General features: G+C 36.0%; 1 protein-coding gene across 4 annotated transcripts in view; it reads right to left on the bottom strand.

The window, feature by feature from the left end:
• EML4 (EMAP like 4) overlaps positions 1–24,687 on the bottom strand; it is a 154,838-nt gene that overhangs the window by 19,510 nt on the left and 110,641 nt on the right. For all 4 annotated transcript variants that reach the window (XM_032183589.1, XM_032183590.1, XM_032183588.1 and 1 more), the window contains 8 exons: positions 15,299–15,422; positions 10,065–10,214; positions 8,483–8,552; positions 7,038–7,148; positions 4,641–4,736; positions 3,789–3,923; positions 3,417–3,552; positions 1,509–1,660 (listed from right to left, as the gene is read on the bottom strand). In XM_032183589.1, coding sequence (XP_032039480.1) covers positions 1,509–1,660; positions 3,417–3,552; positions 3,789–3,923; positions 4,641–4,736; positions 7,038–7,148; positions 8,483–8,552; positions 10,065–10,214; positions 15,299–15,422 — 974 coding nt within the window. The remainder of the gene's footprint in view (positions 1–1,508; positions 1,661–3,416; positions 3,553–3,788; positions 3,924–4,640; positions 4,737–7,037; positions 7,149–8,482; positions 8,553–10,064; positions 10,215–15,298; positions 15,423–24,687) is intronic.

Here is a 24,687-nt window from a genome sequence, read left to right on the forward strand (position 1 = left end):
ATGTATCTTAATAGGCACTTATTTTTGAAGTCTATAAATAGCGCACAATAACAGTACCAGAACTGCAGTTCTCACAGCACAAAGGAATAATCTAATCACACATACAATAGATCAGGACTTGACCCAAAACTTACCTCATTTATTTGTTCAGTACAGGCATATACAACAGGACCTCTCTCCAAAACAATCACAACAATCACAATTATTTCATTTTAATAGGTATTAGTAGAAAAAAATACAAAAGAGTTCCATGGACTTTTATGCATAAAACACACCAAATAAATGTACTCCACATTCTTACAAATCATCATATAAGGATAGGAATAATATATATATATATATATATATATATATATATATATATATATATATAGTTACTGTTTACTTTTCAAAACACATTGTGAAAATTAAGAAGGATCTTGTAGCCCACAGTAAATGCTTCCTGATTTCCTTAATGCTTCCTGATTAACCTTACGTAAATGTTCATATGCCTTATGTCAGCAATGACTCCAAGTTTTATTGAGTTTGCTTATTGCATGCTTGAATACTAATACAGTGCTATACTTTACAGCATACGTTTGTTTGTTTTTTCTAAATGATTTTTGCATTAGAAAACATGCTAACTTTAATATTAGACACTTAGGATAGAAAATCATTATAATTGTTCACAAAGCTATATACCAGGGCTCTGGTAATATTTCTCAACATAAAAAATTAGGTTTAACATAACATATTAAAAAAAGGAAAACAGAGACTGATATGAATAGCGTGTTACTAAAGCCAAAGAGCTGTACAGGGTAACTCAAAATGGACTTAGTCTCAGTCAGGCTTTGTAAAGGTCAATGGACTCAAGATAGTAACAAACTCTTTTTCTTAACATATGTGCTAAGTTCGATCTAAAAGTGATAGAAATGGACACAATTGGAGTAAACAACTACTAGAAAAACTCTTTAAGAACATACTATTTCAAAAGGCCATCTTATTGTGAGGACAAAATAAGTATTTTCATTTTCAAAATATATACTTTTTTCCAGTTAACCCCCATCACTGTCATATAGCCAAATCAGAAACATACATCGACATTAAATACCTGTTTTTAAGATAAAGAGAAGTTCCTCAACCTAACTAATTTTTGAAGAGTAGCCATATATATCCTACTGATATTTCTATATAATGTCAAAAACTCCATATTAAAATAAAATCCTGATAACATTGCATTTGTCCAGACAGACAAGCTTAAGAAAAACATGAGCAAATTAATGAAAATCCTCAAAAAATGGGTGAATAAAAGAAACTAAGGAAGGAGAAAAGAAAAACCCCATATGGGCTTATTTCATGGCTGAAAATTGATACGCTTATTATAAAACACCCTCATCCACTTAAAAGACATAAACTAAAAGACAGAAAACAGAAGATGCTAAATACCAATACTCCAAGGAGTGGGGAGGGCTCAGGTTTGCTAGTCATACATTGAAAATGCAATTTCTTTGTCACTCTTGCCTTCTTACCTCAATTTCCCTTTCGGGATTCAAATCATGATCCCACAGGATGATCTTTCGGTCTTTCCCACCTCCCGTTAGCAGCATTCCATTCCTCATCTGACAGAGGGTAAATACACTGCCATCATGAGCTTTGATTTGTCTGCTTATCTGATATACACCTATATGCATGAAAAGAAAATAATACAGAACACTACTCACTTTTTCACCTGAGGTTTACAAGAAGCTATACATTTTGGCGTAAGAATAAAGTAGCAGCGTACAACCAATAATTACAATTGCACTGTTGGGCTATTAGTATTGCATTAGTACTGCAAACACAAGGTGGTAGTGTTTTCTTACAAGATAAAGGGATAAAACAAAAGGCCTCCCTTTTTCAAGAGAAACTTTTTTGAGATTGACTGCCCTAAAACATGTATTTGCAAAATACTTCAAATTTTCTGCTATCCAAGGGAACACAATTTTTTCACATACAAGGAAAACTGTCTGAAAAATATTTAGTAAGCAATCATTAGAAAAGAATTAAAGTTATTTTGTTAAAAGAAACTCAAAGACTTGTCTGAAGTCTCATGGGAATAAAAAAAAAAGGGGGAAAAAAGTAAATTATTTAAAGGAAAGGTTCCAGGATGCATGATGCTAATATCTGACACTCAATGCCATCTTGCTTAAAAATAATTAAACAGCATTTGGCGTCTATCAATACAGTAGTCTACTCTGAGGAAAACACGTGAAAGAATGATAAAGAGTAAAACCGAATGAGAAAAGGTGTTAAAAGAGAACCTTTTGCATCCCAATTGTGTCTATATTTGAAAAGAATTGCTCTAGAAAATCGTGTTTTAATAAAGCAAGATTCTGAGGCTTTGAAGATTTGCATATATACAAGTAGCAGTCACAGAAAAACTCTAAACACCATCCAAATAAATGCCAACTTAATTAAGCTGACTATGCCTACAGCTCAAGTCAGTTCAAGTTGGCATGCTCTCACTTTGTGAAAAAGTTTGAGATAAGTACTGTGACCAATTCTCATGTGATGAACCAATGAAAAGATCTCATATTCTGTTACCCTGACGTAATAAATGTTATATTTGTTTACTTTTAGTCTTATACAGGTTAAAAGTTATTTTGCATAAGAAGAACCTCAAAATTAAATATCAGACAATTTGTTAAATTACTTTTCCATTGCAGTTAGCTTGAAAGAAAAAAAATCTACCTACAAAAACAGACTTACCTTTAAATGTTTGCTTTTTACATGAATGTTTTCCTGGCATACCAATTTAACCCAGAGTGTTTGAAATAGCTGCCAAGTAAAATAAATTATCCTTGAATTTATAAATTACCTTAGGGCTCAGCTGTGCCAGGTCTGCATAAATTTGGTAACAAATAGTTTTTCTTTCTTTTTTACAAAACCTTTGCCATAAAGACCAAGTTTAACTCAAAGTGCAAATAAAATGGTTTTTAAACTATATTTTATAGCCAGGACTTGTACACTGTCTTAACTAGATACTCTTATTTGCATAATTGGTACAGATGTAAATTACATTTTCCCTTCACACACATATTCCTCTGAGACCAAGCATTGTACAATGTTAAGTCTTAAGAAGTTAATTTAGCCTGCACAGCCTTTTCCAAATCACAGGATGAAAGGAAATCTGATTAGCTTCACAATTTTATAATGCAAAACATTTAGATAAACTAGTTTTCATTCACTTCAGGCACAGTCTCATAAATTACTGATAAACCCTAGATTGTGTTTAAGTCACCAAATTCATAAGACCTGAAGGAATTTAGTACCGGTTGTTAATACAAGAAGTGTACATGCACAGCTAAGTCTTTTTCCCTATTACTATTCTAATGCAATTCTTTATGTTTGTCTTCTACAGATAGTCTAATCTGCAATTAACTGTGAATGTATCCTACCTTTAGGTCCTTTTCCTGGAGTAGATTCTACAGTAGTTTTGCCCCATATAAGTATTATCCCACCTGAGTCTCCAGTGAGCACATCACCATTTCCCAAAAAAGCCAAACACTGAACAAATTTGGGTTTTTCATATTTCTGAAACAAAATAAACAGAAGGAAGGGATAATTGTTTGTATTCTAAGTAGTTATAATAACATATCCATTCCCATATAACTCTGAAAACACAAAGAGAATTTAATCTTTTTGTTGTTGTTGTTGTTTGTTTACCTCTTTGTTCAAACAGTATAAGGTGACAACAGCGCAAATTTGTAGGTAGCATGAACAGATCCTTCCACTGTTTTAAAACTGACCTCATATCAAGACATTCTTACCCCAAATATCCCTTGCTTTCTTGATAATGAATTGCCACTCCAGGTCCAAAAAAATATATGAGATTTGCCACATGTTATTATAGTATTTGCATCAGTTGGATGGAATTCCACAGCAAGAACAACTTCATTTGTAGTCTGAAATAACAGAAATAATATTTATTCAGATGTTCATATCCTAATTTTACTAGCAACTCATGTAAAATTACAAGTTTCAGACCAAAGATAGGAGGAACTACACAGGATGTTGCATGTATACAAAAATCCATAAGTGTTCCCTGATAAATTGACTGTGTGAATAACTGCACATATCATTTAAGTATTGCTTTTTCCCATATTCATAAGGTGTTTTGTTTGTTTGTTTCTTTTTTAATTTTTTATTGCTAATAAAACTTCAGTAAAAAAAAAATCAGACTGCAATCTACAAATGTACATATACCAAGAACCAATGTGCGGAATTTGATTCAGACAGAAATGAAAATAAGGAATGTCTAAGAAGTGTGTATGTGTGTATATATATAATATAAACAATTACAGGCTGAACCATCACTTCAGCTCTTTAAAGTGTCCAGGATTTTTTTTTAATTTTTTTTTATTTTTTAATTAGGAAAATGTTAAGAGAATTACTTTATTTGGACTGGTCCTTATGGAAGAGCAAAATCTAATTAGAAGTATTCCAGTATTCAAAACCCTTCCAGAATACAAATTCAGAATACATTTCTTTTGTGCCCTTATACAACCCATCAGAATTACCCAGTTGTTTCCATGTAAAACCAAGTTTGTGTCTCACAAAATTACTATATTTTTGTAATGAAAACACCTGCATTTTAAAATAGGTATTTGTGTAATATTTACCTTTATTTCTGCTACTTTTGATTTCTTCTGCCAATCCCACACAGTAAGCATATGCTCATTAGAGTCATCAATTACGCACAAATGAGTACCAGAATCCTAAAGGAAAAAGAATAAGAGGTGCTGAAAAAGAACTATTAAGCCCTGTTCAAACAAGGGGCATGGCAGTAATATTTAAAAGACACAGAAGTACAAATATAAATTTAGCAACTCCCTTTTAAGGGATTTCCTTTTTTCTTAGAGGTAAAACATATTTTTGTATAATCACACCACATATCATCATGCTTCAAAAAATATTCTAAGAAAGCTTTAAAGATACCCAAATCTTTCTCTTTTTTTTTTTTCTTTTTTTTTTTTTTTTTCCCCTTTCTTTCTTTCTTGCTCGTTTGTATTATCATGCTAGTAGCATAAGTGTTTATTCCTTTTTCTAGTCAGCAAATACTTTGTTTTTCCCCAGGTTCCAGAACACACAGTTCTGCTTGTGGTTTTCTTTCTTAAATGTCACCGTCACATACACACAACTTTGCAATAGTAACATTTTGAAAGGACATCTCTTTTTTTTTTTCCCTCACAGAACATTAAGTGCCAAGCAGTTTCATTATGTAGTTGGTAAAACTGGAGCGAGGGTAACACTTTATGAACAAAACGATGTTTACAGAAGCAAGAAGATTTATATCCTCTGTATTAAATAACTGAAATGTCTTATTTTTAAAAATTCTACAACAAAACAGTAAATGTAGCTATGTAGAATTAAAAGAATTGACAGAGATTCTTAGAACAAAAACATACTTATTCACAGCAACACATACTTGCACAAACCAGTTGTTTCAAGGACATTTGTAGAAAGTTTTGGAGGAGGCCTTATTTATTTTAAAGTTGATTCTTGCAGTTCAGCCAGCATTCTCTAACAAATTATGAAAATAAAGGTGGCTGAAATTTCTGTTCCCAAACACTAACACTGTTATGAGCAGCAATATGAAAACATACTTTCAAGGGTTTTTTTTTCCACTTAATTGGAAACAGTATTGGTGATATAGACAGTTCTTGCATAGTTTAGTGGGATTATGTGATTAAAAACATAGTTCTACTAGATACTTAACATTCAACTTTCAGTCTAATAAAAACTAGAACATGATATTCAAAAGAATTCCTTAGTGTTTTGTTTATTATTTTTAATTTTTATTATTAAAGCTGAAAAATGCATTTATTCATCTTAAAAGAAAACTGAGTTTAAAAATTTCCTGGTTTGTTACAGCAATAGGAATTACAGTGTTTCTCTCACATTATTTTATTTATGCTACACCCTATTTATAAATAAGTTTATATCCTGAAAGTCAATACCTATACATAACTAAGTAATGTTTCAAAGTTTAGTGAAGCTGCAGCAAGGGAGCATAAGCATTTATTTTCAACAGGTTTTCCCTGGAGAGCCTCAAAACACAACTGTACAGTCCTAAGCAGTCTGCCCTGGATGAGTTATTTCCAGAGGTCCCTTCCCACCTTAATTGTTCTGTGCTTCAATTTCTCTATAAGCAAAATACAGCTGATTATCTTTCTCTCTCTCTCTCTCTCTTTTTTTTTTTTTTTTTTTTTTTTTTTTTTTTTTTTTTTTTATACATTTGTTCTCTGGCACTTGCATTTATTCTCTGGCACTTGCATTCTTGGATGCAACAATCACAGCGTGGGTTTTCAAGAGGTCTGATATGTCTTAATGCTTTGGCAAAAGCATGAAGGTAGCTTAAACATTAAAATACATGTCTTTTATACAAAATAAACTTAGCAGCAATTTTGAAATTAGAATTTTATCAGTGCCAAACAACACATTTCTGTTTACTACTACTACTTCTGATAGATTTTGTGGGTTTAGTGACAAGACTTTTGTTTTTTATTCTATGCAAAATTAAGAAGCACGAATTGAATAAACTATACCTTAGGAAAATGGCAGAGGATTTTTATTTATTTTTTTATTTATTAAGTTTTCTGTTGGTGCATAAAAACCTATTCCAGTTGTGCAAACAGAAAAGTTACCCTTTCCATAAGAACTCACTAAAATGTCTTCATGAACCTCAGTAATAAACTTGCTTTTAACATCTAAATAAACAATAACTCCCCATAAAACCTAGCACAGATTTTAATTTCTACTCAAGGTATGTCAGTGTCTGTTATTTATATGTAGTGCTAGTTTGTTGCCACAATTTTACATCTGCAATTTCCTGTTTTTTCACCTCACTCGCTGTCAGCTGTTTTTATAGAGTATGCATAAACTTTACTGACACACTTTTAGTACCAAAGCAGGTCAGGTAGGAAATCGCATTCAGAAATCTCAGTTCAGAGACTTGCCAGTTGACACAGGGTTGGATAACTGATGTAAAACACACCAGGTAGCAGCACCCATCTTACCGCTTTTGAAAAATCCAGGCACCCCACTCCACGCTCAAAAGTCCCCAGGCCAATGACCTGCAGCGTCACCAGGCTCACCGAGTCCCACACTCTAACATGGGGCTGCAAGGGCTGTGCAAAAGCAACAGGACAAATGGGTGTCACCAGTGGCAAAAGTGTCAAACACAGGCTTAAAATTATGTCAAGCTACCCAAACTGCGAACTGTGGACTGAAATGCATACGGCCTCTGTTGATGCTGCTGCTGGATTGTATCTTGAACCTCAAAAGGCAAGAGTCAAGACAGTTTCTGCCCACCACACGCAAGCTGCAAACATCAAGAAGGCATTTGGTAGCTGTGAAAATAAATCTCAGCCCAATTCAAACCATTGAACAAAAATAGAAGAGTCATATTGCATTTCAAACCCCAGACCTAAAAATCTCACACAGCAATTGAAACAAGCGATCAAACCCTATTTTTTAAAACATAAAAGTATGAAAATAATAATAATAATAATAATAATAATAATAATAATAATAATAATAATAATAATAATAATAATAATAATAATAAATTAAAACAAAAACAAAAACACGCCAAAAAACAATGTTGGTGCACTGAGTCATCTAACCATAACCAGTGAATGAAAACCTCCATGGCAATATTTCATCCAAGTGCTATCCCAAAGCAAGTTAGCTGCATAAATGTGAAACAATTATAAATGCAGTAGGAATTAAATTGTCTTAAGGACAGCATTCACCATTAAAAAAAAAAAAAAATCATAACAAGATTAAACAAATGCTCAGTGGAAAATAAGACATTAAGTTAAACACCTGAGAAAGGGTTGTACTTAACATGTTTCTGCACTTCAAAGTATCTGATTTATTTATTTTTTTCCCCTCCATCTGTAACTTCAGGAAGATAATCCGATTATTCAAATTGTGATAGAGTTCATCATCAGCCAGGGACAAAAGCATTTAACTATGCTTGTCCTCAACTGAGCAAGTTTGTAGGGCAGCTTGGCACACCTTCCACAGACTCCCAAATTTGGCTTCCTTTCCCATGAAGCCTTAGGAGTACACAGACCCACTGTACTGGGGTCTTGTTTTCCTCTGGGAAGTTATTGAAAAATATGTGACAGAAATGATACGGCTTTATAAATCAATTACTAGGTCCAGATTTGCCTTCAGAATTAAAACCAAGTTTCTCATGTCACAGATAAAAGACTATGAGCTTCTTCTCTTTTTGATGTATGGCTGAGTGCTTCCATGGTACTATCTTTCGCTAGAGATACTACTGTTACCTTAGAAACAGCACAATATCTCAGTATATGCAATGCATTACAAAAATAACAGCAAACAGAAGGTGATGATAAAATTAAAACACACACACACAAATACAGGTTTTTTTTCATTTTTTCCTGATTTTCAGAACAAGAGACTATTGTTTGACAGCTCTATTACTTACCCTTCCATCTTTATCCACTCCAGCTAACTGTCCTGTTGCAATTCTAATTTTGTCTGGATGAACTGCAAGACTAAGACAGACAGAAATATGACTCACTTTTGCTGTCATTGGCCTTCAAAACTGAAAGCTTTTTTTTTCTTTTGTTTTCAACAGAAGTTCAGAAAGACACTTATGATCCTAGATCCCACTTTTAATAAGACAGCTTGAATGCTTTCCTTGACAGACTATTTCATGGCATATTATACTGCAAAATCCCGACGGGTTGATCAGGTTTTTGCAATGGCTGCAGGCACGCAACCAGGAGTGCCCAAAGAGCCACCTTCACATGTGCTCAGACAACTAAATCTCAGGTTTGCACTATACTGGGAGTCCACTGTAACAAAACAGCAACGTCCCGTGTTGAACTTCCAAGACATTATTTTTTGCCATGTTTATAAGCATTAGAGCATACTTCATGTCCAAATCAAGAGAGAGCATGAAACTGAGCAAAAATGGTTGAAAAGATGGCTGAAGGCATGTGCACCCAGGAGTCAGGCCTTACTTCTTGAATCTTGAAATGAGTTACTCATATAATTGTACTAATGAAAATCTCCAGTACAGTGCACTTTTAGTGTAAGTCAAAATCTGCTTTTGTTTTGAAGACCATGTTAAAAAACAGATACTGTAATTTCGAAGTCTATGTCCTCTTACTCCTACTTATTTTTTGACTAGCCTTCTCATTTTCCTTCTTTGTATTATTACAAAGGTGAAGAAACAAGAAAATAAAAACAGGCAAGGGGGAGCAGTGGAGGGGGGCTGAAGAAGTCAGAGTGATGAGCACCAAAATGTTTACAATTCAGTCTAGTTTTCTGAATGAACCTGAAGACTAACAAGACTAGCAACAAGACTAACAGCATTACTCCCATAGCAAGCAATTACAGTTATCAAAGCAGAGCCAGGAAAAAAGAGGTTTAGAGAGCAACTCCTTTCTTCCATTCAGGTACAGCAAAGAGCCTATGTTTACCTTGAAACCAAAGCCCGATGCTACTCTTCAGACTAACACTGTAAAGTGATGAACCTTTGCACCACCAATGACGTTGTCTTCGATTTTTCTGCTTTTATGTTTTGTTTGCAAGTGTCTTTCTCGTATGCCAGATGGTCTTAATACTTGGATGGGGCGTCCATTAAAAAAATTATAAAATTACTCTTCAGTCTTCCATTTGGTTTTCTAATTCTCCTTTAAGTCTACACCTTTGCCATATTGCCTTTAAATTCCTGATCTAGAACTAGGCTGATGACCATTTTTAATTATTGGGACATCTATTTAGAATAATTTATGCAGATATCCTGTCTCTAATCTGGCAATCCTATGGTATCTATGTATCAAAGTTTACATTTAAGCCAGAAAACCTAAGCTAATGTGGACTGTTCTATTACCATTCATTTGTAAGGCACTTAATACAATGAAATTTACAGGGACTGATGAAACAGAAAATAACTGCAATCATGATGACATTAAGGAGATCACAGATACAGTGATAAAATTTTAAAAATAAATACATTCCTGAATTATGACACACACATACAAATGTTTTATACTAACCATTTAACGCAGTCCGTATGACCCAGGTAGTGTCGCTGAGTTCTCTCCTCATAGTTAAATAGTACCACCACTGATGCTATGAAATATACAATTTCTCCGGTAGGAAGGAGGTAAACATTGGCTCGACAATCTCTTCCACGATACCCATATCTATACATTTATATATTTTTAGAGTCAAGGCTTTCATAATCACTGTATATCACACACATACAAGAAAATCCAACAAATTTTGAAAGGATTCCTGGGGAGCTCTCATGCCATGAAGTGCCCTTTATGTTTTCCTCTGAAACTACAACACAATTTCACTAACAGTTTTACAAAAAATTAAGAATAGGATCAGACTTCAGAAATCCAAACCACTTAAAGTGATATTCATTGATGTAAAAATAAAACGTGCATAACGCACACTGTGGCAAAACAAACATAGCTGTGTCACTATATAGAAATCCTTAATGTGAATTTTCATTAGGTAACAGCAAGACGTCACGGTGCAGGCTGTAGATCTTTTTTCAGTAACAGAGCTTGGGCAACTCCATGCCAGGGACCAGCATATTGGTTTTGTCTGGTCTTTCAAAATAAGCGTGTGAAAATTCCTAATGCCCTTCAGAAAAAGGCAAGCTTCAGCACAGCAGCAGCCAAGTCCAGAAAATAGTTCTTAAGAACATTTTAGAGTATTTTTAAAGGAAACAAATCTCAAAATGAACTGACACAGGGAAAAATAATCTACCTCAAACTACCCAAAATATATAAAAGGGATGATTTTTGTAGAAAACCTGTATAACTACCATGACACTAACAACATTCAGATGTTTTATCACTACAATCAAGACATGACTTAGCACTGATCAAATGTAACTGTATCTTGATATTACTTTGAAGCTGGTGCAACTTTCTTCATCCAGATTATTAATGCGTCTGTGTGCCTGTGTTTCAGTTCCAGGGTCACTCTTTACTAGTAAAATCAACACTCGGACTTGAACAGCAGCTTTGAAGCCTTATATATATACATACATATAAATACATATATATATGTATATATGTATTTATACATATATATTTATACATATATATACATACATATAAATACATATATATATGTATATATATATATACATACATGTATATATATATGTATGTATGTATATATATGTATTTATATGTATGTATATATATGTATTTATACATATGTATATATATAAATACACACATATATATGTGTATATATATATATATATATATATATATATGTATTTATACATATATACACACACACACATATATATATGTATTTATATGTATGTATATATATAATTTTCTCGTTGTGTCCTGCACTCTTCAGGGAGAGGTTCCCTCTTTAGTGCCAACTAATATACCTAGAACAGCAGGAGATGCCTCAAGCAACTTTAGGTAAAGGCTTCCAAGGTCTTGGATATTGAGATAGATAGGATAAAGTAAAAGACCAACATGGAGAAAGCTGGATGGGTTAAGCTGGCCCTCTCATGATTACAGGTGCAGGTGCAGTAGCACAGGTTTTGGAGTTTTTAAACCAAAATCTCCTTGCTTGACAGCTTGGCCTCTGCTCTTGAACAAGAACTACTTCTCTAACAAAAATACCACCCAATGCCACCCTCCACATCCAAAAAACGCCCCACAACATGAGTAGCAAATATAGGTCTTTCCTCTTTTGTAGTTACTGAAACTACAGGGATGTAGTCCCTGTAGCCCATCCAATTACAAGACTACTGTACCACAAGAACACTTGCAAAATTAAACATGTTCATTTAATAATGTAAATAAATAGTGATTCAAAGCGGGACACTGCATTCAGTTATCAATTAAGTCTTTTTAGAGTAAGAAAAAGAAAAAACGTTTCTATCTTGCTGTCTTCCCTTTACTACAGAAGAACACAGTGGCACCTCTGAAGCTAAGCTTGCTTAGCAAATAATGTGAAGAGAAATGCTGATACAACACAATGCTGAGAGCACGAAAAAGGATGCTTCGGTTTCTCCTTTAACAGTATTTACCTTCACACTAAATTTTCCTCTCCTCTTTCAAACACCCGTGGAACAACAACAACAACAACAAAAATGCTCTAGAATGGCCCTTTACAAAAGCAGAACAAATAAACAAGTTCAGTGAACTTTCAGAAATGACAGGCTATAAACTAGTGAAAATATTATTTCTATACAGAAGCATGAAGAACACTATTCTAAATGGCATCTCAGAGGAGAAAGGCAGATGCTGTTGATCTGCTGTATATAATAGGCAATGTATTGATAAGGATTTCTTGTGATTGTCATCTTTGAACATCCATCCTTTCATCTCAGACGTTTACCTTGTGAAGCTACGGCTACATATTTTGGCACCTGCTGTTAAGCTCTGGCATTCATGAGGCTGCAAAAAACAGTTATGTTTTCTCAGTCCGTTTCTTTCCTTCACCCTCCTACATAATAACGTACCAAAGAGTGGCTGCATTTTCTAGGAGCATGTAAAGCAACAACCTACTTTGTGAGAGAATTTTTTGCTTTCTTCAAGCTCTATCCCAGGCATCTTGAGAGAAAACAAGAGGTGTTGCTGCTCCACAGCAGCTCTTTCCTTCTCCACACTCTCAGAACAAGAGAACAGAGATACATTAATACAATGATTGACCAACTCTCTGCAGGAAAAACAGCAATACTACTTTGATGCTTAATTTCCACTACATTTCAATGTTTATCTTTCAGTAAGACATGTTTCAATAAGACTGAAAAAAATTCAGTCAATATTGTGAAGGTTTGGACTGTATTGTCACAAAAAAAAAAATAATATATATATATATATATATATTTAACAGCTTTTAGTTTTGTTTGTTTTATTTTTAATATGGTAAGAATAGCCAAGGCCCCCACAGAAAGTGATCTGCTGTACAACAGTATTCAATAGTATCATTACAACTGACTCGAATTATTCTTAGAAAGAGCACCAGTGTTAAAAATAAGCTTATAAAGGGAAGTCAGAAATTCCCTGCAGAAACTGAGCTACTTTACACTAGAAAGAGGCTAAAAAGTCACTGCCTATCAACAGCAGCACTGACAGTGATCTCTGTAGAGCAGCCCATTTCCCTCTTAGTAGGAATATCTGATATTATTTAACCAGTTCTGAAGTGCAGTAAGCAAGATTGTACTGCAAAGCAGGGATACCCAAACTAAATTTACATGAAATCACTCGGGAACCAGAGATGGTCAGCTCAGATTTCCCCATGAACTACTACTTCTTGCCAAGCCGTTTAGGTATTTCTTTAATTGACAGTAATCTGCAGGGCAGGCAAAAGCAAAGTGTGTTCTGTTGAATCTACAGTACCAGGTATCAGTCATTGAAAACACCCACAGGACACAGGTCATCTAAAAAGAACAATTCCACTCCCACCTCCCCACACAACACAGTCCAAAAACCCTACCACACAACCTTTTGCCTCTGTTCTTGCCTTGAAGTTGTTTATCCTCATGGTTCATCAGCTAGCCTGTAAATAGCATCCAGTATGGTAATATCAAAGGAAAGCCCAATTATAAACAACCATCCAGAAGGCAATTGCTGAAGAATTAAAAGACCTTTAAAACAAAGCTTACCAATTGAATTATTCAACACTCCATTAACCTTTCAGTTGCACAACACTGACATTACTCAAATACTCTGTGAATAACTGTCCTCCTACCTTGTTAATAAAGTACAATCTTCAATCTGCCATTACTTTTGGAAGTTATGGCTGGCTTGCAGATTTCTCAGCTTTTCTAAGCCTGTACACAAAGTACATGATCTCCTGCTGGAACTTCACGTCTCCAAAACTGATGGCCAATTTTGTTCAACGTCATATGGATCAACAGTACGCCCTCACAAATTTTACTGCTTTTTCCTCATTGTTTTCTTCAACATTATATCCAAAAGATATCCTATAGCCAGAAATATAGCAGTCTGACTTAGAATGACATTTCCTTAAACAGATTCCAAAAACATGTGGACAATTTGTTTAGACTAGATTTATTTCACTTTAATTAGCCCAAAGCATGAAACTGATTTAACCTGAACTTAAGGTCCTTGGACACTAAATAAATGTGTCCACAGAGGGATTTGCACCTACTTAACTGAGGGTATGATTTCACGATCAGTTTTCATCAGTCCAAACTCCTCACTGCTGCTGAAACAGTAGGTTGGGCCTTCCTCTAGTGTGTTGATCCTAGCCCTTGCATGTTTGTGGGACAAATCAAATTAATGAGTTGATCCCGCTGAAAGTTAACTCCACAAAAAAAGATTGCATTTCAGCCAGATCAGCAACTGACCCAACCCATTATTTCATGGTCATATGAGTGCCAGCATCAGCACCCAACAGTGGTGACAGTAGGAAAGCAAATCACCTCAATTTTGCAAAGCCTGAGTAAGAGCTCAGTTTTCTGTCCAATCAGACTTTTAAAAGAAAATATTCCTCTTTTATGGCCTAAGCTTTCACAATCTGTCTCCAAAGTTCAAAGGATACTAGCTCCACAGCTACTTTTTCATAACTGAATACCCAATATCTTTAGTTTCAAACATTTAAAAGTTAATAAAAGCAGAGAAAATAATACAGAAATCATCTTTCCTTAACTGAGTAACAAAGGGTGGCTTAAAATACATGCCTTATGCACATACGCTAATAGACGTATGGGGAGACCCTGTCTGCACATATCCTGACATATGCCAGCACATCATCAAGGTTTATAAAAATTTTCTTGCTTTCAGCAAGATCAGAAGGATTATTACATCAATTCGAGTGCTGTCGAGACCTGCTATTTTACAGGAGGACTAAGAAAATTGTATCATCACAGCTTACAGGAAGAATCTGTGGGGATGAGAGGGGGTGATGGGAAGACCCAAATGTGTGCAGAAGCATGTCTCTTATGAACTTCTGATCTGCAAAGTCTGTAGAAATGCTGTCAGCCACATACCAATTTACTTCTTCACATGATATATTTGATTTATTTAATATATTTAATTATATTAGTAAAAGACTGTTCAAGATATCAACCACTTCATTTCAGAGCTGAAACAGAAATAGTGCACAGAATTGCACGTATCTGTGTTGTGTTTTTTTTTTTTTTTCTCCTGTTAATATTCCACTCCCATGTAAATTGTCAGTGAACAAAGAAGACACAAGACTGATAAAAAAAAAAAAAACGGAAGGGCATGGCAAGACAAAAAAAAAAAGTTAATGGTATCAAGGATACACCCACTCCAGTTTTAACTTCTCAGGAGGCAGCTCTGTCCTAATATCATCATAGTTTTCTACATCAGAAGGAATGAACATTGTGATTGGTCGACCCCGCATGAACATCTTGATATATTCTCCCTCTGTTGAAACAAAAAGTATATTAATCATATGGCAAGTTTACACAAGAAATGAGCACACAAAAAAATAAAACAAAAAACAAACAAACGAACCAAAACTAGTAATTAGCACAGAGATGCAAATAATATTTGTGATATAACAATTATTTTTGAAATGTGAACTTGGTTAAGGCCCAGACTTTTCTAACCGAACACGAAAACAACACGCACACACACACACAGGCACAGTAAGTGCTAGCTGAATTTAAGATAACTCTCTGACTAGATTAGGCCTGTAACATTTTCAACATGTAAATTACAGAGCAAAGGTAAATTTTAAATCTAAATTAAAATATGAAATTGAATAAATAAAATATAATGAAACCACAGGATATGATATTTCAGGTTGAACAGGGACCTCAGGACATTTAAGTCCTGCTTCTAGCTCTAAGCAGGTGTAGCCATGAGGTCTGACGGTATTGGGATTTTTTGGGATTTTGTCTGGTTCAGTCTTGCCAAGCTCCAAGGATGGAGATAGCACAGCCTCTCTGGGCACCTTGCTACCTGTCAGCACCCCCAAGGCCTTTCCCACAGAGCTGGTCACAAGGCCTTTCCCCAGCCCCTCTGTTCCCAGTCTGCATCCATGCCAGGGGGCTCTTTTTTTCTGATGAGCGGGACTTGGCATTTGTTCTTGCTGTTTTGTGAGGTTCCTGCAGGCATACCACTCCTCCACCCTGCTCCTGTTCCCCGGTCTACTGCCATCTGTAAATTTGCATGCACTGCGTTGCCTGTTCCAGGTCACTGCAAAAGTTGTTCAATGGGACAGGTTCAGGACAGACCCCAACAGACTCCACTTGTTACCTACTGGTCATGAGGTAGCGCAGGACCCCAAAAACACAGCCTCTGATGTCAACCATCCAACGATATCTTTTACCCACTGAGCTGCCCACCCATCCAAACTAATAGCCCAACTAATACACAAGAATGCTTCAGGAAGAAGCATCAAAAGCTTTGCTGATGAATACAATCTGAAATTTACAAAGTAACTAATAAACTAACCTGATTTATCAATTTATTAAAAGCATTTCAATTGTATCCTATTGAATATTGCACCATATCCTAAAGGATGGAAAGATGCAACAGATGACTCCAGTTGTAACACTGTCTTCAGCTGCGACAAAAAATATGCACATTTATTGGGGCACCTGTGCACTCTACAAGTCTTTAGAAGTTCTCTTTCAAGGAACACCAGATTTTTTTTTTCCACCAGAGTAAACTAATTACAGAGTAGCTAAATGGCTTGGTCAAACACAATAGCTAGTGGTTGGAAGGTAACTCATTTACATTTAAGGAACAGCTCTAACTAGTATATGTTACTAGTATATGTTACCCCTGTCCTACAAGGGTTTTCCTTCCACACTACGACAGAAATGATTTTTCTGACTTCAAAAGAAAAAAAACGACACCCACAAATAAAACCTTTGAAGACTTTTAAGGGTCTTTACACTCCACCATGCAGCAAAAATAGTATTGTGACACAGTTAAATCAGGCCTCAAATAAACAAGAATTACTGCCAACACTTCCAACTCTACTGACACAGGAGCTGCATTTCAAAAGGCACTAATTAAAAGGGATCCAACTATTTCATTAATTTTGCATCAATGTGTTTTTTTGTTTTTTGTTTTTTAAAATCACGCTTCAGCTTCTTTAGTGACTAATATCTGTTGTTAATGTAACTAATATCACAAATTAAATATTATAATACTCTGCTGTGAATCTTAAATATTTTATTTTTTGGAGTAAGGATTTGAAAACCATAGCAGAGAGAATGGAAGAGTTTCAAACCAAATCATAAATAGTTGACTGAGACTAGATTAGAATAGTTGTGAATTAGCACTAAAGTATGAAGAAATGTCTAATCACATCTGATATGAATAATATTGAGCTCTGAAATGAAGATCTTTAAACAATTATTTTTATATTTGTTTCAGAAGACAAACATGAGACAAACATCCTGTAGATGTCCAGGTAATGCTTATAAATCTTTCCTGAATTAAGTTGTAGGATTATTATATAGATTGTATGAATGTGGAATCTATGTTTTGCATCTGAAATAGCTAAAATTGAAATTATGTGAAACTCAGACTTATTCTGACTGAATTCTAGAATGAACACAAATAGTTTATGTCTAACTTGGATTATCCAAAAAGGCAAGAGAAAGCAGGTAATTTCAGTGATGACTGCGAAAATAGTCTCTTGCATATCAAAATATTTTAAAAGATGTAAAGATTGATAAATAATTGAAGTTGTGAGTAAGATCAGAAACATATTCACGAAGCTTAAGATAGTGTCCCTACCCTCTCTCAATTTGAAATTGATCACAGAAACATATTCTCTTAAGTCTTATGTACAGTCAGAAGAGAATGAGAGGGGAAAAACCTGTGACTATTTTACTGCACCAAAGATACAAAGCAGTGTTGCACAGAAGTATACACTAGAAACATACACTATATTTATATTTACATTCCAAGTATTTCATTCATTCCAATGGAATGATTTAACTGGGTCAACAAATCCATGTACCTGAACACAAGCTAGTTAAAAGTTCTCTACCCATGCACAATATTCACTCTGAAGATATAACAAAACAGAAGGCTTATCAAAACCTTTTTATTTTTTTGCTCTTAGTGCACAGAAGTTTTAATTTCTTGATGTTTAATAATTTCTATAAAACTTTTTGTTTCTCATTAACTGGTGAAGTAGGTCCCAGTTTATCAAATTGATGGAGTTCCCAGCCTTAAAGGATATGATTACTGTGACTCATTTTCTACTACTAGCATGCTCAAATCAACCTTCTGAGACCAAGAACTCATTTTACTTGAATTTTGTGTCTCTCTTGATCCTGGTAGTAGGTTTCCTCAGCCCTGGAGGCAGTAGAAGTGAATTTCCCAGTGAGAGTCCAAATAAAACTGAAAGCCACTGAAAATAAATAAATAGATTGATCACAGGCTAAAAAAAAAATACTTCTTGTGCAGAAATTGCAATAATAGAGCAATGTAAAACTAGCACAAGTGTAAAGGTTTTTCCTTATTTTGGATATTAATACAATGAAAGTTGAACCATTTAAGTATCAAAGGAACAAACACAAAGAAGATGAAAAACAGTTGTCCCATTTCTTTCAAAGAACAAATACAGATCCTTTGAACAAGAACCCTGTAAGTCTGTCCATTGACAACAGTAGAAAACTTGCCTCAGATCAAATATCAAAGAACATAGAACAAAGAAAATCACTTCCCAGTAGATAAATTAGAAACAATAGTTATTTTACAAAAAGTGCACTGCTTAATTACATTGCTGAGAAAAGAAAAATCTGTGTTGTAACTACTCTGACAGAAATTTTTAGATGATTATTCCAAATTAGAAGTGTCTCATTTTTTCCATGAAAATATTTTTATAGTATGTATTTTATAAAGAAAACAATTCTTATCAAACCCAAGGGTAATCTATCAGTAAAGGCCTGTCTGCTAAAATCTGGTGTTTATGCTCTTAAAACACGATGTAACCTGAAGGTATTTGAGAAAGATCACCCACTTCTGCAAGTCAAATTCTCTGCTTAGCACTCATCTTGGCACTTCTGGTTCCATAAGATCAGTGCAAAATGATGCCACGAATTTATGTTCAAATTTCTTATCGCTGCTTAGAACAGTGGAGACAAGCTGCAACTGAAATGCGTATGGATGGAGGCAGTTGCACCTGTTGGACCCTACAGACAAGAGAGATAGAGTCTAAGAATTTTGTCAGGTCTTTGGTCAGAAGATAAGAGGTCTTGTGGAGCCTGGAGAAAAGACTGCAGGGCTGTCAGATGCAAGTCAGATCTCTGAACTGCCCTATTAAAGAAAAAACATTTTTGGCTTTTATTACCTAGCTGTGTGTATTAAAGATTACCTTTGAACATACACGCTTAACACACTTGTTAGAGAGACACAGCTTAGGTATAACTTGATTAAGCCTCTCCCTACAGAAGAAGGAGGATTAGAAAAAAAAAGCAGACAGACAACCCACTGAAAGGTTTTTGTCTAACACTGTAAATTTCCTTCCTTCGGGAACCTGTAGGGCAGATATAATATTAATGTAAAAATCTTTTGAAATACTAGAGATGATGGCAGCATATCAACAAAACCATTCTTCAACAGAAACTAATTGCCTAAGGCCAAATGCTTGTAAATGCAAGTTAAGAAAACCAGAGATTTAACTATTTCATATCCTACTTGCTCAACTGCATACTCAAGAGCATCACACTGTTTCTTTCCTGTACTCTTGCTATTTCCAGATACAGAACACTATGTCAGATTCTTTTTTCCTCACTTCACCTTTGGAAGAAAAGGGTCTTTGCCATTCCATAACAGAAATGTGGACAAGTGGGTATCAGGGGGAGAGAAAGAAGTTATAAAGAACTTTGAGGGATAAAAGAAAAATTAAAAATCCAACACTTCTCTTACCCAGCAGCCTGAAAATAGCAGGTAACCAACTAAAAATTTTCTGTTTCTGATGAAGAGATGTTCAGACCCCTCTACCCACTGTGCAGAAGCATTTTAGGAGAAGGGGGAACAGGAGAGGACACCTGAAATGACCTTTGTGCTCAATAAATCAATATGCAACCACTGCAACCACAGATGTCCCATAAATCCGTTCAAATATGGATCAAATGCACCTAAAAGCACAGTTACAGCTCCACAGGCAGCACACCCAGGTGCTGTGGATTATCCACACCAGACAAAGAACAGCTCAAGCACAGAGCTGCTACAAAAGGCTGCATCACGTGGATGCAGCACTCTGGCTTCAAGGGCCAACTCTTCACTGGGAACAGCTGGAGCTGCTTTTGTGAAGCTTTGAGCTCAAATTCACAGCCCTTGCCAGACTCCGCTTGGCTCCACAATAATTCACCTCTGGAGCCTCAACAATGTCTTTGCACAAGTGCCAGGGGACAGAGGACCAATGCTCCCAGTTTGTGCTCACAGGCTCAGCTCAGGCATATGAGCCTCACATGGGAGCCCTCTTGCTGTGCTGGACCAAGCAGACCCCACACAGGCCCCTGTGAGATCCCCAGAGGTATGGGGAAATTAGTAACTCAGTCCCAAAGATGCAAGAACACTTGATCCAACACACAAAGGTGCTCAGACAGAGCGATGCAAAGACAGAGCCCTGCTACTCCACAGAGAGAGCAGGCCTAAAGCTGTGCTGTCAGCCCATGAGGCTCTGCAAAGCCACGTCAGGAGCTGGAGCTACCTCCACAGCCAAAGCCAGCCCTGCCAGTAATAGGAGCCCTGTGCTACCCCATATGACATGTCTCCTTGTGCCCTCCCCACCTTCTCCGCTCCAGTTTTTACACTCAGGGTGCTCCAGCACTTGCTTCAGAAAGCACGGTCAGGCTGTTTACTTTTTTGTGTGGCAGCAAGGCTGCTAACTTCAGCACAGGTATGGCCAGCTGCTGTCTAAAATAAAGTGTCTAAAGTGTCTAAGTGTCTAAAAGGTGAGAATGAAAACCCCAATCATGCTCTGCCTCACAGCCTTCCATTGGCAAAAGTAAGAATATCCTGCTACTTAACTGTTCTTTTGCATGGCAGATGTTCAGTCTGTTCCCATGTGGCCCCAAAATTTACCTTTTAGGAACGTGGGTGGCAATAACTGCATGCAGTGTTACAGAGGAGAACCTATCAGGGTTTTGATGCAATATTTTTTCCATAAGGCTGTGTGTCTCTATTAGAATTACTTCTGGTACATCCTGGGATTGCATTTATATTTTCATAAGTGGTCCAATCTTTGCCTGATTAACAAGAACATTAGAGCCCTCTTCCTCATCGTTTCATTTTGGCAGACAACCTAACAGGCTTTTACAGCTAAAATGTTGTTAGCAACTCCTGCATATGTGATCCTGCACTTTGAATAATTTAATTTTGTTTTATACTAATCCAGGGCTCAGGAACATCTAGGTCTTACTGTATTAAACTCCCAGCCTCTACCGTATCAGTTTGGTTACTTGGTTTCACATCATCAGTGAAATTTCCTCCATGCTCCTACTTTCCTGTGCTAAGTTCATTAGTGTAAACGCTAAGCCAAATAGGTCCCAGCAGGCTGCAACCAGACATTAGCAACCAGAGTATGTACTCTACTGAGAGTTCTCTGAAAGTTTATGGCCTGCTAGAAAAGAGAGGTATAAATACCTTGATGAAACAATGTGTTGTTGCTGAGAGGGAACCTGAGAAGCCTGCCTGATCTGCAAGCAAACAAGTGCATCTCCACTGACAGGCACTGTAAACCAGTGAACGTACCTGGCATGCAGGGAAACTGTTGGTAAAACATGCAAGATATGGCAATACAAGGTATCTGAAAGGTTGAAATCAGTGCTTACATGAAGTCAGAACAGGAAGACTCATGCAATTACACTTAAGCAATTTATTACTTTGTGAATCATATTCTCGGGGGAATATAGAAGGTTTTCAAATGAAAATAAGTCAGAAAATGAGTAGGAACTGCAAAACAGGAGGAAAAAAAAAGATCAAAGAGATCTTTGTAGATTAACTAAAAAATATCTACAGAGAAGAACAATTCAGGAGGCATGTTTATATCCTTCAGAAATTTGAAGAGTGACATAACTAAACCAAAATCCTGACCTACAAAAAACATTCCTCAAAATGAAAGAGTCAAGGATCATACAGTAGTTTCCTAGAAACGTGTGAGATGCCCTCATTACCTCTTACTGATTTTTACAAGAAAACTGGAGAAAATGTTAGAAGAAAAAATTATATATCACTATTCCTCATTACTTAGGCAGACTTTGAGGTAGCCCTGCAAGTCTACGCTGTAATTAAATGCTCTTTGGCTAGCAAGGCTATGCATAATAGGAAGTCTAATGAGTATACAGCTGCTTTTTCATTTATATATGCATGTGTATGTATACATACATACACATAATAGATAAATAGTGGATAAATAAAGTTAATCATTCATCTAAGTTCAATTATTTAAAAAAAAACATTAATATGATCTTGTCTTACAAACTATTAATGACTATTTTTCAATAATGCCAATGGGAGAGCAACAGGGACTGATGCATCAAAACCCGCATCTCAAAACCTGCAGCTCAGATCTACTTGTGTTTATCATCTGAATCTTCAACATTAAAGCAAATTACAAGCAAACAAAAAACCTCAAACATCTCCAACTAGCTTGGCCAAGCAGAACTCTCTAACAATATACAATAAACTACCATATCCAGAGTGCACTTATTAATCTGTCTTCACATTCTAGCTGCTTGACCATTGAAAGTATGCTTTTTAATACTACAAATAGCTTCTCTCCCACAAGCTTTCTGCTTTCAGGCCTGTGTCATTAAGAATCTAGATAGTAACAACAGTTACTATTTAATATTAAACTTGAATTATTGCAATGTAAACTAGTATTTTATGTAAAAATAAAAAAAAAAGTCTGACAAAAAGCAATACTGAACACTAATATGCTCAATAAAACTGAATCTAAATGATTCCTGCTTAAAAAAAATAAATCCCGACTTCTTCAGGAACCAATGATAAGAACTCCCAAGCACTTCAATGCAAATTTATTTTTCTGACAGTATCTAAGGCTTTTAATAACAAGCAATGTGCCTGCATGAGAGCCAGCAGCCCAATAATAATGAGATAGACTGGGTCTCTATTTGCCCTCAGATACGTGAGCAACTTCAACAAGCATCTGACAGAAAACCCATGATAGCAAAACTGTTCTGAAGCAGCTACTAGATTTTGCACTCTCTGTGGACTGAACATACTGTCAGCAGGGTAAATATTTCCACTGTGGGCTTCATGATTGCCTCATTCTGGGAAGCTAGAACTATAGCACAGTTAAAACTAACAAAAGAAAAAAGCACTGGAAACTAATAAAGCACAATCTAAAAAGAAACAAACTTAGGAATGCAGTGAATGTTTTTCATTAGTACCCTTTTAAGTAAGCACCTGCTTGTTCCATCCATAACTTTATTGGATTTTTACAGAATTTTAATACCTCCTAGTATTGGATTTTATTGCAAAAAATTGTCCTGTTTTGGAAGGATAAACAAAGAAATGTTGAAAAATAAGCTAAAAAAAATAAACCCCAAAACCTCTCCAGCATATGTAAGGAAGTGTGTCTAATCCTTTGCTCATGGGATTGGCTTCACAAAAGCGTTCCTGCATTACATCTGCTTCAGCATAAGCCCAGATGCACAGAGCTCAGGACTAACCTTAATGTGGAGCAGGTGCAGCTCAACACCACGTGAGAGAGAGAGGCACCGAGGGAGCAAAATCGGGTGCTGCAACAGAAGGTATGTGACCAACACCAGTAACACGCATGGCCTCAGCATGGTGTTATGCAGAGGAAACTCTCAAGTGATTGCCCACGAGGCAGCTGCAGGCTGTGGTCCCCAAGGCTGTGGCTGCTGGCAGGAAGAGAGAAGTGCCCAGGTCTTGGTAATGTTCACTTGCAATACCTGCAGTACACACTCTGTGGGACTCCATGCTGCAGCAGATACAGACATAACTAATGCCCTTCATCCCTTGAAGCTCACCTAAGAATATTTCTCACTTGCTCCTCAAGCCTTTCACTTTCATAGCTAATGCTTCAACAGGAATCACATTGAACATACACAGATGTTCATGATACAGATAACAATACACCACTTGATGATGCCAGATAAATAAGATTCTGAGAACTAAGCGTGTAAAAATATATTCAGCTAAATTTTGTGGCATAGTACTGTAGTGATATATTTAAAAAAAAAAAAAAAAAAAAGCAGAAAAAAAGCAAAAGTGATCCCAGGATGTTTATAGCTACACAGAATGGTCATCTTCCATCCCATTATTCCATGCAAGTATCTTCTGCTATGATAATTTGCTATTTCACCATGTTTCTAAGAATGTTTTATGTTTGCATAAAGACACTGAAGTATTTTTTCTGTAGATTTGTTTTGAAGCCTGGCAGTTTGCACACCAGCAGCCCTCCCCAGAGACCCCTTCACACAACTGCTAGGAAGTGCATTGATACAATCATTAGTGCAGGAGGCGTGCGCTGGGGGCATATGCAGTGGTTCATGTACAGCCCAAGGGAATTGCTTTGTCTTAATTAACAGCGTGCTAGAGACTGCTCACCTTTTGAGGCAAAAGCTGACAAGCCACAAAGGAGTGTTAAAGCAGCTTTTCTTGCCTTTGGGTTGAAGAATGTGGAGGTCCTGCAGAAACAGCATCAGCAAAGGCTACCCTC

Source organism: Aythya fuligula, chromosome 3 (assembly GCF_009819795.1).
Source record: "Aythya fuligula isolate bAytFul2 chromosome 3, bAytFul2.pri, whole genome shotgun sequence".
NCBI classification, from domain to species: Eukaryota; Metazoa; Chordata; class Aves; order Anseriformes; family Anatidae; genus Aythya; species Aythya fuligula.